General features: G+C 36.1%; 1 protein-coding gene across 6 annotated transcripts in view; it reads right to left on the minus strand.

Moving 5' to 3' along the window:
• RABGAP1 (RAB GTPase activating protein 1) overlaps positions 1 to 15,884 on the minus strand; it is a 153,091-nt gene that overhangs the window by 72,753 nt on the left and 64,454 nt on the right. For all 6 annotated transcript variants that reach the window (XM_059142079.1, XM_059142081.1, XM_059142083.1 and 3 more), the window contains 2 exons: positions 13,019 to 13,112; positions 8,388 to 8,538 (listed from right to left, as the gene is read on the minus strand). In XM_059142079.1, the coding sequence (XP_058998062.1) occupies positions 8,388 to 8,538; positions 13,019 to 13,112 (245 nt within the window). The remainder of the gene's footprint in view (positions 1 to 8,387; positions 8,539 to 13,018; positions 13,113 to 15,884) is intronic.

The following is a 15,884-nucleotide window of genomic DNA, read 5'->3' on the forward strand; positions in this document are numbered from 1 at the left end:
TCTTCTGTAACTCTTATATAATTTTATTGTAAATGGTTAATTACTTATTTCCCTCATTAGATTATAGTCTTTCCCAAACCAGGGAGCAGATACATTTTATTCATGATCATATCTATGAAACCTAGCACAGGGCTGACATAAAGTAGGCTTTCAAAGGTATTTATGGCTGACTAAACAACAAATGGCTAATAAGACAACCAGCAATTCTGCTTTTAGATGGGAAGATATCTCAAATAAAACCCTAATATAATTGTTTAATTCACCTAATTACTAGATTGATGTTTACCTATCTGTAGGTCAAAAATGATCAAATACCAGATATTTTAATATGATCAAGCCTATTATGTTTCCAGTCTTAAAATTCAGGAAACCTTTAGAACTCCCTGGACAGATATGACTTACAGAAACTCACTAGAGGGGACATGACATTACAGAGATGGGATATGCAGACTTGAAATGATTTTTGCAAATAACAATCTAAGAAAAAACTTCTTAGTTCATTCACATTGTTATAACAAAAACACCAGACTGAATGACTTAATAAACAACAGAAACTTAGCATAGTTCTGGAGGTGAGGAAGTCCAAAATCAAGGTACTGGCAGATTGGTGTCCCGTGAGGACCCATGGCCAGATACTACTATGTCCTCATAAGGCTGAAGGGGCAAGGGAGTGAGTGATCTGGAGACTCTTTTATAAAGATACCAACTGCATTCTTGAGGGTTGCTCTCTTTAGACTTACTAACCTCCCAAAGGCCCACTTCCAAATACCATCATGTTGTAGGGGTTAGGATTTCGGCATCTAGATTTTAGAGGGACATAAACATTCAGTCTACAGCAGGCCAACTACAGCAACTGCTAATGGGAGACACAATGCAGTTCTTAAAAGGGTACTCAAAACCCATTTTCTTATAGAATCAGATAGCAAGAGTACTCAGTTGTGAAATCATGTACTATTTTGGAGGGCAGGACTCAAAGATGTTACATACCTAATTTTCCAGAATTTTCAAGCCCAGAGGAAGATTAACCAATCACTGCAGTGATCTATGTCAGAGAAGAGGAAGTGAATGGCCACAAGAGCAGAACTCATTTGAGTTCATAAGCTAATGGCAGAGAAACTAGTACTCAGGCTTCCTAACTCTATGGCCAATGTTCTTTTTGGTAAACTAACCACCTTTTTGTTTGGTACCTATAGGCAGGTTCTCTGATTATTGAATGTTTGATTATTAACAAGTCTATTAAAGAGATACTTGTAATTAAAACCAAAACAATCTGCATAATAATGAAGTTATAATTAGATATTTAAGTTATTTTCCCAGACTGGTAAAATGTGGCTGGGCCTCCAGGACCTCCCTCAGACAAATAATTAAAAATGTAAATATTGGTTACATGGACTTGTCACTAGTTTAGATTTTGGATAAAAACTTGAAATTCATAACAAAAGATTCCTATCACTGAAAGTTTATCAATAAAACCACTATAAAAATAAAAGTAAACAGGTTCCAGAAAACACAAGGCTGACTGATGAAAAGAATGACTACGTTTCAGAATGTGTCATTATTTCATTATTTTTTCATTAGGAGAATCCATTAAGGAAGCAATTTTGACATAAATCTTTGCTACTGAGCAAAACAAAAAACCCAAAAAAACAAAACAAAACAACCAGAGTCACTGACATAAAAGGTGAGAAATAACCAAAAGGAAGGGCCAGAGTCCGACTCTGGAAGTTGGAGACCAGAAAGTGTCTCTATGTTTCTTTCATTGTCAACTGCAATTTATTTAATTCACTAGACCCAAGCAGCTATATAGTTCTTACAACTGGGGGTAAGAAGGGTAGGGGAGTCCCTGTGGCTTATTAGGGCTCCTTCCCAAAGAGTCTGACAAGTTCTATCTAGATACCAGGGTTGAGGAACCTTTGGTCAAAGGCCAGAAAGAACAGAAAACAAAAAATTTAGGAATATTTGGTCTGCAGAAATTTATTTCATGAAGCCAAGGGTAGTTCAATATCAAGATCATAATGTTGGTAATTTGTAAAAATCGTATTAAGGGGTAAAAAAAAAACTCTTGATAAAATTTAGTAGACATTCTTTAATAAAATCTTCAAAGTCAAAGATGGAAGAAAATCACTGAAGGACATGTAAGTACATTACTTACAAAAAAACCAAAAATGAACAGCATACCTCCCAACAGACTGGAAAACTAAAACCGCCTTAATTAAAATCAGGAACTCAATAAGGATGCTAGTTATCACCATCATCATTTAAAATGTCTTAATGTTTCTTTTTTTTAAAGATTTTATTTACTTGACAGAGAAAGCATAAGTGTGTGTGTGGGGGGGAGGGGCAGAGGGAATAGGAGGCTCCCCACTGAGCAGGGAGCTGAATGTGGGGCTTAATCCCAGGACCCTGGGATCATGACCTGAGCTGAATGAAGGCAGATACTTAACTGACTGCACCACCCAGGTGCCCCCATCTTAATGTTTCTAACATAAAAACAAAACAAAGAAAATTAAACAGCCTGCAGAAACAATGAAAAAAGAATTGCAACTGTTTTTGTTGCTGCCATAACTACATACCTGAAAATCTCAAAAGATGCTAATATAAAGTTAGGAGAACTAATCAAAATATCAAGAGGCAGATGAATAGAGAGTAAAAAAAAATGTCCATTCTCTTTTGTAGCAACTAGCATCCTGAAATAGAAATCAGAAAAAAATACTCCATTTGCAATAGCAAGAACACTCTAGGATAATTCTTAGGAATAAATTTAACAAAAAAGGCACAAGACATAAAGGAAGGCAACTCTAAAGTCTTTAACAGACATAAAATAAGATCTGAACAAGTGGCAAGACATACCATACTTTTAGATGTAAAGATACTATAACAATGTAATTTATAGCCTAAATTAATATGTAAATTAAAATTCAAATTAGAATCCTTACATAACCTTATTAGGAGGCAGTGGTGGTGAGACTGAAGAAAAGAACTTAAAGGTTTATATGGAAGATTACATATGCAAGGAATAGATAAGAAAAATATGAAATAAGAAATAGTGAGAAAAGATTTTATTTACCAGCACATATCAGAACATAACTTGAAGCCTCTCAGTATATATAAGAATATAAGATCTAACAAAGATGGTAGTTCTATTCAGTAGGAAAACAGGAGCAGCACAACTGGTTATCCATCTGGGAAAAAATAAAATTGGGCTGCTATCATATGCCATGTACAAAAATAAATTCCAGATGGATTAAAGATATAAATATATAACACATACAATAAAAATCTTGCAAGAAAATCTTAGAAATTGCACTTAACAAAACTTTAAGGTAGGAGACCTTAAAAAAGACAATTTTCTACATAAAAATTGAAAGTGTTTTGTATGGCATGAAACCATCAATAAAGTCAGCAAGGAATTAAAGTTTTAGAAAGGTATTTACAATGAAGATAAAGGATTAATACACATAATAGAGAGTACTTAGAGAGTTCTTCTTTTGGTAAACAATCTTTGCTTTATTTAAAAGTGATTTTCTTCCAACTCTGGCTTTGAGATTTCACGTTTAATAAAGATGAAGAGGTAACTCAGAATAGTAAATCCCTCAAATTTACTGGTAGACAGAGAACTGCAAACTGAAGATATGCTGGTATCACTTATATCCACTAACAGCAAAAAGTTAAATACAGTTAGTAATAACTAACACTGTTTGGGATATGGGGGTACAGGTACTTTGCTACATTGCTGGTGAACTATAAACAGGAATAATAGGCTTTCAGAGAACCAAACTGGATATAAGTAAATTAAATATAAAAATTAAGGGCACCTGGGTGGCTCAGTGGGTTAAGCTGCTGCCTTCAGCTTAGGTCATGATATCAGGGTCCTGGGATCAACCCCCACATTGGGCTCTCTGCTCAGCAGGGAGCCTGCTTCCCCCCTCCCCACCCCCTGCCTACTTGTGATCTCTTTCTGTCAAATAAATAAATAAAATCTTTAAAAAAATTAAGTAATCAGTTTAAAAAAAATGTGACCCTTTGATTCAGCAACCATACTTCTGAGACACTATTCCATAAAAGTAAAAGATTTAGACACATATAAGGATGTTTATTTAGTAAAACACTACTTAGGCTAGAATCTGGAAACAAGTAAATGCCTACCAACAGAAGAGTAACTGAATAAAAATGTACACATAAAAACAAGTATGTTTATGTGTCCACGGGAAATTCTCTATGAGTACATACATGCCTGTGTAAAGAAATTTTTATTTAAATTCAAGGATAGATAAGTAGACAGAATAATGGAAAAGAACCAGCTTTGGAATAATTCCTGAGTTCAAATTCTGCCTCTATCATTTATCTGCTGAATGACTGTAAGCAAATTACTAAGCTTCAAAAAAAAAAAAAAAATTACTAAGCTTCATCAAACCCCTGCTTCTTCATTTCTAGAATAGAAATAGTAATTACCACTTCACGGGGATTTTCTTAGCATAATGACATAACAGTTATAAAGTGCTCAATTTAGCATGTGTTACATACACTCAAAAGGGGCAGCAGCTATTATTATTATTATATTTTTCCCTTCTTGAGATGAAAAAACAAAAAACCCCCAAACATAAAATAAAAATCAAAAAAAGGGAGAAGAGTGCCTCTAAACTCCACTGCTTTTAAAGAAATAAGAAACACCTCGGGGCACCTGAATGGCTCAGCTGGTTAAGCATTTAACTTTTGATTTCAAATCAGTTCATGATCTCAGGGTCCTTGGATGGACCTCTATGTGGGCTCCTTGCTCAGCAGGGAGTCTGCTGGAGATTCTCTCCTGCCCCTCCCCCTCCACATGGTCTTGCTCTCTCTCAAACACAAAAATAAATCTTAAAATAAAACCTTAAAAAATATATATATACCTATGTATTTTCTATTACTGAATGGTCATTTGTCCTTGGATTACAAAAGTCATATGGGAAAAATCCTACCCCCTTAAAGACAAGCTTGACAATTAAAGCAAGATAATGATGAAGACATTCATCAGTTTTGTTTGCAAGTTAATTTGGAGCGGGGATTTATTCTATAAATCAAGTCACTGTTTGCTGCCTTAAATTTAGTCTTTGAAGAAGCTAAGCAAAAAACCCCTCAAGGGGCACCTGGGTGGCTCAGTCGGTTAAGTGTCTGCCTTTGGCTCAGGTTCTGATCTCAGTATCCTGGGACTGAGCCCCACTCTCTGCTCAGCATGGGAGTTTGCTTCTCCCTCTCCCTCTGCGCTCTCTCTCTCTCTCTCTCTTGCTCCAGCTCCCAAATAATCTTAAAAAAATAACAACCCTCTAAAGGAATATTGCAGGTGAAATTTCAGAATATAAAGCAGGTATTAGCAAAGAACCCATATCCAGAATAAATTAAAAATGTAATACATATATGTAGGTAAATAATGTCTATATATAGGTATACTAATATGTACAAATCCTGCTGTTTTAGTCCATTTGGATCACTATAACAAATACCATAGACTGGATGGCTTAAAAACAGCAGAAATTTATTGCTCACAGTTCTGGAGGTTGGAAATCCAAGATCAGGTGTAAATATGTTTGGGATCTGATGAAGACCCTTTCCTTCACTGCAGACTATTGACTTCTTGCTATGCCCTAAAACGATGAAAGGTGGCGAGGGACCTTTCTGGACCTTCTTTTATAAGGGTGCTGATCACTATCATGAGATTTCTGTCCTCATGCCCTAATCACCTCCCAAAGTCCCCACCTCCTAATGCTAACATCATCACTTTTGGAATAAAATTTAACCATATATATTTCGAGGGAGACAAACATTCAGACCGTAACATTTGTTAAATGCAAGAATGCTCACAGCAGCTTTGCTCACAATGGCTAAAATTGAAAAAGAACAAAGCAAAACCAAACATCTATAATAGCAAAATAGATAATTTTCAAGTGTGGTTTATTCAAACAATGAAATACTCTCAGCAACTAAAAAAATGAAAACAGGGTGCCTGGGTGGCTCAGTGAGTTAAGCCTCTGCCTTTGGCTTAGGTCATGATCTTAGGGTCCTGGGACTGAGACCCACATTGGGCTCTCTGCTCAGCAGGGAGCCTATTCCCCCTCTTCCTCTGCCTGCCTCTCTGCCTACTTGTGATCTCTTACTCTGTGAAATAATAAAATAAAAAAATGAAGAGGGCTCGCGATACACTCCCAAAATAGATGATCAAAAGAAGTCATGTACAAACAAGTACATGCTGCATGACTGTATGATTACATTTAAATGAAGTTCAGAAACAACTGAAACTAATGCTATGGAGAGAAGAGTCAGAATAACGGTTATTCAAGGGCAGAGAAGGGGTGTCATGACTAGAATGGGACAGAAATACCTCTCTGGGGTGCTGGGTATATTCTTCCTCTTAGTAGTAGTTACAGCTGTATATTCATATGTAAAATATCACTGAGTTGTATACCTCAAATATGTGTATTTTAGCCTATATACATTACACCTTCCTGTGAAAATAAATTTTAAAAATTTTAAAGTAGCTTTCCCCTAAAAAAAATTTCAGAACAAAATGTAAAATGTCAAGTACCATTCCTACACAAGGATAACTATAACTTTCAGGAAGGCTGGAAAGAAAAGCAAACAACTTTATATTAAATAACGCTGCAGTGTAAAACAAAAAGAAACATTCACCAATATTATGATGGCTAAGTCATTTTTATTTTCTGATCATCTACCAGCAATTTAAATAATTATACATCCATGAGAAATCTTTTTAGGTTCCAGCCACCCGCATAATTGAACTTTAAGGTGAAATAAAAAGCGCATGACACCGGCATATATAAAGCATTGATCAAATATATCAGATTTTGTTAATAAAATGATCTTTTACTCATCATAGAATTACCAGGTTTCTACTCAAGAAACACCATTTTCATGGAACCAGAAAAGCAAGACAGTTCTTATTTTAAAAAATTATCTGTCTGAAAGCCACACCAAAACCATTAAGAAACAATTTTTGACCAAATGTTTCAAAGGACTTCAAAAGAAGAAGGAGAGATAGACATACAACTGAGAATTGTTTATCCAAAATATAATTTGCCAACAATAGGAGAAAAAAACCCAAAACCAAAACCCAAGTAGAGGTACCTTCACTAGCTATACCTGTTATGTATCCTCTTTCTTTGATGCCTCCATTCACACTCTTCCATCCTCCCATGGCTGGAGAGCTCTTTTCTGAAACTGGTCTTAAATGTTACATTACTGATAAAGACTCTCCTGTTCTCCCAGGCTGAATTAACCACTCCTTTGATGGCTCCCACTGCTATTTCAGACCATCATATGATTTGTGTCTACTGAAATGACAAATCATTGCTTTGTGTTTCACCTCCCAGCTCCTGCACTGAGGCTGTAATGGGCACTCCATAAATGCTGCTTGAACAATGACAGCAACACAATGGAGGGAATCAGAATATTAGTTCTTGAAAGAAAAAAACAACTGTCTAGAAACAAAATGATGACAACAGCAGAATTTTGATCAAATGAAAGTCATTTTCTGGGGAAAAAGATCCAATTTTGTGTTCAAATGCCTTTCTTCCTCTATAAGCGTTTTTAAAGTAATAGTTTTAAGGAGATATTATTCATTTAAGGTTTTAATATATCTTTAAAAGAACCCCACCTTTTGTCACATGAAAGATGCTGATGTTTTATTGAGGGTTCTGAGCAATTCATTCAGAACCCAGGTCTGGGACTGGAGAAACTGCTTTCCAAAGATAAATATTTCAAGAATGTGAGAAAATGAAAACAAAAATTAAAACCAATGAAGACAGGTGCAAAGACACAAAGCATCACCGAACCTGAAAAAATTACTTTAAATTCTTGTATGCTACACAAAGAATAGTTTTTATTGCTTTGCTTGTAAAACCATGAGGAATGTATGAAGTTGCAAAGGGATACTATAAAAAAATGAAAATTCTTCATTTTAGAGGAATGAGCTAAAAGGGAATACAATTGAAGAGAATAAAATCATGTTCTTCCAATTGTAGAAATAGGCCTTACCTACAAAGAATACATTTCTGTGAAGTGTGAAAACAAAATAAACAAAAGAAAAGTTTTTCATACTGCACAGCACGAATGATCTAAAAATACAATTATATTCGGAAAGGATTCGGATACAAAATGAGTAGAGGACATCCTTTGCTTCCGAGCTTTGCTCAGGCGAAGCCAATCAAGAAAGAAAACCTTTTTCTTTCTTTTCTGTGCCAACATTAGAAACAACTTTGGGCTAAAAGTGTATATAAAGTTCTATTCTTATATTAGATAAAGGGATTATAAAATGTTCCCTGAAATCAAATAGCCACATGATCTTTTCCTAACAAATTTCCAAAAGGATTAATGCTGAATTATCAGCCCCTTACCTTTGTAATGAGAATTCGGTATTTCTCTACCAGGTGGTCGTTGTTGTGACATCCTGCTAGCAGCTGCCAGACTTCTCCTCGAAGAGCTTCAGGAACACCGCTTCTTACTAAGGATGACAACTGCTTTGGTCTCACACTCAAATTGAGATGCCTAAAAATAAAGCCATAATCTGTAAGTGGATTAAAGGAAGATTCTCTAAAGAGTATTAATTTTTCAAAGATCTTATTTTTGGAGGTCTTGGGTGGCTCAGTCAATTAAGGATCTGCCTTCGGCTGAGGTCATGATCTCAGGGTACTGGGATTGAGCCCTGCATCAGGCTCTCTGCTCAGCGGGAAGTCTGCTTCTGCCTCCCTTTCTGTCATCTCTCTCGCTCTCTTTCTCTCAAATAAATACTAAAAAAAAATCTTATTTTTAAGTAATCTTTATACCCAGTGTGGGGCTCAAACTCAAAAGCCTGAGGTCAAGAGTCATACCTTCCACCAACTAAGCTGGCCAGGCACCCCTAAACAGTGTAATTTTTATGGAAACTAGACTATATGATTTTCACAAACTTAATAAAGGTAACATACTAAAAAAATAAAATTAAATAGATCTGTTGAATTGGATGTGGTCAAGGTAACTAAAAGGTTGAGTGAAGAACTGTGCAGACTGTTTCCTAAGTATCTTTAAATTATTGCTCTATTTTTAATTTTTTTAATAAAAATCAAAAGTAGAAACCATAGCTTCATGATTGTGGTTTACGTAAGAAAAACAAAGCAGAATTCTAATCAGCAGAAACAAAGCCAAAGATAAGGGCTTGGCGATGCATCAAAATTCACAAGTGAGTTGTGTATTTTTATGTTCTAAGTTAAAATAAATATAAAAATAAAGCTTTCAGCTGTTTTTATGATACCTTGCTTCAAGTAACATTTTAGAATGACTATGATCGCTAACGAAGTTTCTACTGTACTCTGATAATATCAAAACAAATTATGGAAGTCTTTGAGCTTCATTTATTTAATCTATAAAATGGGGAAAAAAACTTATCTTGAATTGTTGTACCAATTTATAAAGTAATTTGCATATAATCTTGAATTTGATCTTCACAATAACCATCTGAGGTAGGTGGTTAGTACTTCCAGTTTAATCGATGGAGAAAGCAGCTCAGTAAAGTTGATTAAATGACTCAGGTAGTCTCAAACTCAGATCAATAAATGCTCTGTTGGGTATCATGGCTGCTTTGTGTTTTGAAAGCCACCATTACTGAGTCAGTAAAGCAGCATCCTGACCTGCAAAGTCTTCTGTGACCACCAGATTTAAACAGAAGTTACTGATGACCACTCTCAAAATACAACAAGGAGGGGCGCCTGGGTGGCTCAATGGGTTAAAGCCTCTGCCTTCGGCTCAGGTCATGATCTCAGGGTTCTGGGATCGAGCCCCGCATCGGGCTCTCTGCTCAGCAGGGAGCCTGCTTCCCCCTCTCTCTCTGCCTGCCTCTCTGCCTACCTGTGATCTCTGTCTGTCAAATAAATAAATAAAATCTTAAAAAAAAAAAATACAACAAGGACTCAGACTTTTCTCAAAACGTTCCCAGAATTCTAACGAACAATGCGCAGTATCTTTAAAAATGGTTAATTCTGTGATGCTAGTAGCCTAACAAGGTAGCTATAGACAATTCAATATGGTTTCTGTCTTTGCTTGGAAAAAAAAGTTACATAAAGTTGAAGGATTGGGAGCAGAAAGAACAAAACAGTTGTTACTTAATTCAAGAACTGGTTAACTATGGACTGTATGCCAAATCTGCCCACTGCTTATTTCTGTAAAGCAACTTTTATTGAAACACAGCCTTTTAAAATTGTTTATGTATCATCTATGACTACCTTTGCACCACAACAGCAGAGTTGAGTGGTTGTGACAGAGTCTACTGGGCCACAGAACCTAATATTCATGAGCTATATTTATTAATGGCCCAAGTATTTATGACCTCGCCCTTTACAGAAATAATAAACCTAACCTAGGTTTATTTGCTAATCCTAGCTTAATTTATATTGGTAAAATTATTTTCAGAATAATTTTATGTCCTTGATTGTATTAACTTTATTTACCCTCAACATACTATTTTATACCAACATTAGTTCTCTTATTCACTAAGAGTCACACTAAAATATACTTGGGGAAATTAGAGTTCAAAGGTACTATTACTTATACTGCCCCTAAAAATCTAATGTGGAGGGGCACTTGAGTGGCTCAGGTGTTAAGCATCTGTCTTCAGCTAGGTCATAATCCCAGGGTCCTGGGATGGAGCCCCACATCAGGCTCCCTGCTTGGCGGGAAGTCTGTTTCTCCCTCTCCCACTCCCCCTGCAGGTGTTCCTTCTCTCGCTGGGTCTCTCTCTGTCAAATAAATAAATAAGATCTTAAAAAAAAAAAAAAATCTAATGTGGAGTTAAATAAACCAACTTTAGGCTCGGACTTGCCTGTGTTAAAAATTCTAGGTCTGCCACTTACTAATTAGAATTGCTGACTAAATCTCTGAACCAGTTTCCTCATCTGTTTAAATGGATACTAGTTCATAGGGCTGTTATAATGGCTGAAATCAAGCACGTAACTTAGCACAATGCCTGGCATATAATAAATTCATTAATTCTCACTACTATTACTACTAGTGCAACATCCATTATTTTTAACTCACAATAATCTTGAATGGTAATTTTAAAGACCTGCATATTTTGTAAATGAAGAAACAGACTCAGAAGAGTTAAGTGACCTGCCCAAGGCCATACAGTTTGGAAATAGGAGAGGCAGGATTTGAAGCCAGGCCTACTAGGTTATAGAATTCCACGATATTATAATGTTTCCTACCTATACAACATATATAATAATGATGGGAAAAAGAGATAAAATGAATTAAAGAAGTGAAACAAACTGTATTAGTATTTCTGAAGACATGACCCAAACCAGCAAAAATAGTTTCAGAAATATCTGTAGACTCAGTAAATGTATTTGAGGAAGTGGAAGAAAGATATAATATTAGTTAATTAACAAATAAATTTAAAAATATGGTAATAAAACAAATTCCAAGCAACTATATAAAATGGTGGAGTTCATCTAATAAAATCTAGAGTCTAAATGCTGTATCTGAATGATTTTAAATAAACTATTATGTAACCATGTCAAGACTCAATTACATTTCTATTTTAGAGTAGAAACCTTTTTATACAGATGAAATGCCTGCCAGCAGCAGTCCAAACACTCCAAATACACTGAACTGAAAATATAATTCTGATGAGAGCATCAGCAGGTTTGTCTCCTGACTGCTAAGGGAATATTAAAAATAAATGAGAACTGTACCCTGGAGGGGGGGTTGGAGGGGAGGCTTCTGTAGAGTTCATTTACTAAAACCACTTGTATAAAGAAAAACCATGCTTTGGTATGCATTCTCCTCTTCTACACATTTGACATTTCCCCATGTCGAACATGTTTCACCAAAAGTGTAAAGCACTGTGAGAATGCTGGAAGCAGATGCATGCCCATTTGTAGTCCCATCCCTTAAGGACATGGAAGATTTTTAAATGCTGAAACACAGTTTTCTAAGAATAGAATGAAAGCCTTCAACAGTTAAATTTTCTGAGAAAAATCAGACCCCAAAGTAAGAGGCCCATGGGAGCTTACATGACAACCTTAACAACCAGAAAGTCAGAAATAGAGAAGTGCTCAGATCACTTTCAAGCTTTTTTTAGCCCCAGCATATACTGGCATCCTACAGAGAGGAAAAAGGAAACTACATAAATGTCTCACCAACCTGACATCTCTGGTTTCATTAGGAAACACCTGAAGCTAGTGTATCCTTTCTAGACGGTCTATAAGGATAGTGCTTCTTAACACTGTTGTCAAGCTGACAAGAAATTTCTGAGTTTTACAAGTGTCAGTAGGAAAAGTAACCATTAGAACAGTCAATATACAGCATGTTCTTAACACTCCGCTGTCACTTCAGGTAAATAACACAGATAGGGGAAATCCCACCTGAGGTCTCTACTCTGGCTCTATGCATTGTGTGAGCATCTTCCAAATCTCCAATTATTGTGTACTAATTGTTACATATTATCTTAACCAGTCAGTGGTTCCTAACCACGTTAATAAAAAGGAGCTCTTTCATAATTTATTCTCTCCACACATTCCATGTTTGAATTAATATTTTCTGCAGCCATGAGAATTTATTAGGTTTCTTATATTCTGAAAGGTGATTTCAGGGGCACCTGCATGGCTCAGTCATTAAGCGTCTGCCTTTGGCTTAGGTCATGATCCCAGGGTCCTGGGATTGAGCCCTATATCAGACTGCCTGTGCAGTGGGAAGCCTGGTTCTCTCTCTCCCACTCCCCCTGCTTGTGGTTCCCTCTCTTGCTATCTATCACTGTCAAGTAAATAAATAGCATTTATTAAAAAAAAAAAAAAATTAAAGGTGATTTCAGACCTTCACTACTTACCCTTATAAATCTATAAAAACAGAGATTCTAGAACACAAACCCCATACTTTGGTTTCTATAATAGGTTGCAAAAACAGAACGGTTCCAAAATTGGATATTGTAGTTAGGGAAGATACCCTATCCATAAAATGAAAATTACAGATGAAAAGGAGAACTATTCTAACTTACCACTTTGACAGCAGTTCTCCCCATGTTTCAAGAATTTTTCCTGCACATTCTTTGGATACATCACCAAATCCACTCAAGAGAGGTTCATCATTATCTTTAATAAATAAAACACAAAAAAGGATAACAGAAGTGGCTATGCTAGCCAGAAGAATGAATGGTAATATAACAATCAAATTTAAAAGATTTTACTGGGAACGTAAAGTCTTAATTTCTATTTCTCTCTTTTAGCATACAGATATAAATACAAAGGAAATAAAAATGATCCTAGGTACAATGTTGCAGTAACTTCTTTATTTCTCTTTTGCTTTCCATAGAGTCCACATTATGTTAACTGCAGAAAAGAGCCATTTCTAAGACTCAAAATATGGTATCTTCTTTTCCCTTTTCCAAAGCAAACAACTTTATCCGTGAACATATATGGCAGTCTTGTTTACCACAGTTTAAAAAATTACAAACAATAGGAGAGCAGCAATAGGAGGCTGATTAAATTATAAAACATGGTTACAATGTAATTACATATTGACATGTGTTTACATTAATAATCTGGCAAAATGCCACATAAAACAAAAATATCAGGAGCTAATAAATCCTCACTGTGCTGAAAATAGTCTAGACTAAATTATACTAAGACATTACCAATTACAATCTGAGTGACAGAATTATGATTTCTTTCCCCCCTCCTTTATGTTTTCAGGACTCCAAATTTTCTACAGTGGCATACATTTATTACAGAAAGCACAAAAATATTTAAAAAGACCAAAATGAGTCATTTCAAACCTAACTCTAGTAATTAAGAAAAGTAAGCTCAAATAGGAATTTAAAGATCGTAAGAAATGAAGGCAGTAAAAAAAAAAGTGACACTGATAAAGGCCTGTGAGAGGAATTTAAAAGTGTAATGAAAGGGGGAAACACAGACTAAGATATTTACATAATCAATCCTCTTTTGCTGAATACTTGGGGAGTTTTCAATTTTCTGCTACAAATAGTATCAGGAGGAACTTAACTCTTGTTTTCATTGGGTATATGCCCAGAAGTGAACTTCCTGGGATAAAAAAGGCATACTTTTAAGGATTTTGAAACTTACTGACAAACTGCCTTCCATAGTGGCTCTACAATTAGTTCTCCTAGTAGGGGACAACAATGCTGTTTCTAAGTTTTCCGGCTTAACCTGCCTAAACAAAGTTTGGATCTTTAGGCCTTTAATGAGTAGATCGTGAATTTGCATCTCTACTATGGACAGCTCAGAAATCCATGATACTTATTACTTCCTTACATTAAAACACCTTGGACATTAGCATCAGTTTTGATGGTGAGATAGGAAAGACACAGAATGAATGTAAGTGAGACCTCTTTTGCTACAAATGAGATATAGGATAAATAAGGAAAAGAGAAAGCCTTGAGGGCATGAAGATAAACTTTCCCAATTTTGCTGTTTTGCCAGAATTGGCCCTACTTTCTAATGCCTCAAGCAATTCTCTCCTCACTCAAATATCAACACAACACAACAACTCTTTGGGGAATAGCACCTATAAAAAATGTACTAAAATGTACCAGAGGTGACGGTGACAATTCCTTTAAAGAGATAAAGAAGACCTGTCTTACCAAATTCTCTTTTATTGCTTTGGATGCTTTCAACATATCTTGACAGTAGCAGTTTGAAATATGTCTTTAGAACTCCATCTACCTAAGACAGGGGTATGGGGGGGCGGGAGGACAGGGACCAGGCAACCAGCTTCAGAATATTGTTTCTGAACACCTTCCCTTACTACCTGCTGGTTTCCTGTCTTGGGAGAAGACATGTCCTATGGATAAGAAGTCTCTCTGCTAGAGGACTACAGCCATTTCTTTCTAGGAAACAAACATATGACAATAGGATGGGTCTCCCTGGTCCACATACAGGTTAGAGGATGAAGAGGTGGGGTGACTGCACAGCTTTCTTCAGCACCATAGTCCTGTCATTAGTCTTGCACTATAGGAATGGATTGGGGGCTGGGATGGTGGTGGGAAACCCATCCCACCAGTATCTCCTGAGCATCTATAACACACACAGAATTGTGTTATACACTAGGGAAATAATGTGGGCAAAAAAGGACACTTTTGTCCTTTGTGAAAGCTGTGTTCTAGTGTTCCCTAACTCTCCCATGTTTGTTATTGGTCCTTATCTCTCTTAGTTAACTACTGTTACTAGAGCCCCTCTGAACTCCTCAATTCCACTGAAAAATGTATGCCTGCCATAGATTAGAACTAGACATTAGTCTAGATGTTAACCTTTAGCTGGGCCCAAACTTGGTAAAAGGCAGATACTCTTTAAAATCTGCAGCACTGAGATCCAGCATTTGACCATTCTCTGGCTACATAAAAACAGAGTGTCTTCCTCAGTTCATGGTGGGTTTTGTTTTTATTGCTGAGTTTAAGGGGAGAAGAGTTCTCTGAACTATTACTTGCTCTTCCATCTTGAGCAGCATTGACTTAGAAGGTAAACTACAAGTCTCAAGACTACCAGTTATAGAGCAGACAGTCTCAAACAGTGAGAACAATTCTATCTCCCCAACTTTTACTTAAATTGGTTCTGCAGGAAGACTTCAAATTGTATCTCTAACTTCTCCCAAAGCAATATATGTGCTTTCTCTGCACTTCAAAATGCTTTATGTGAACTAAAGGCACCAAGATGATTACAGAATAGAGCTCAGAATGCTAACTCTCAGAACAGGACAAAGATCCTCCTTGCCTATTTCTCGCTGTTTGACCTTGGGCAAATTCCGTTTTCTGAGATTCCATTTCCTTACGTGCAAAATAAGGATAATAGAAATCTCATTTTTCAGAATTTTTGTGAGGATTATATAAACAAAATATCATTCTACTTTAA

Source organism: Mustela lutreola, chromosome 12 (assembly GCF_030435805.1).
Source record: "Mustela lutreola isolate mMusLut2 chromosome 12, mMusLut2.pri, whole genome shotgun sequence".
Lineage (NCBI taxonomy): Eukaryota > Metazoa > Chordata > Mammalia > Carnivora > Mustelidae > Mustela > Mustela lutreola.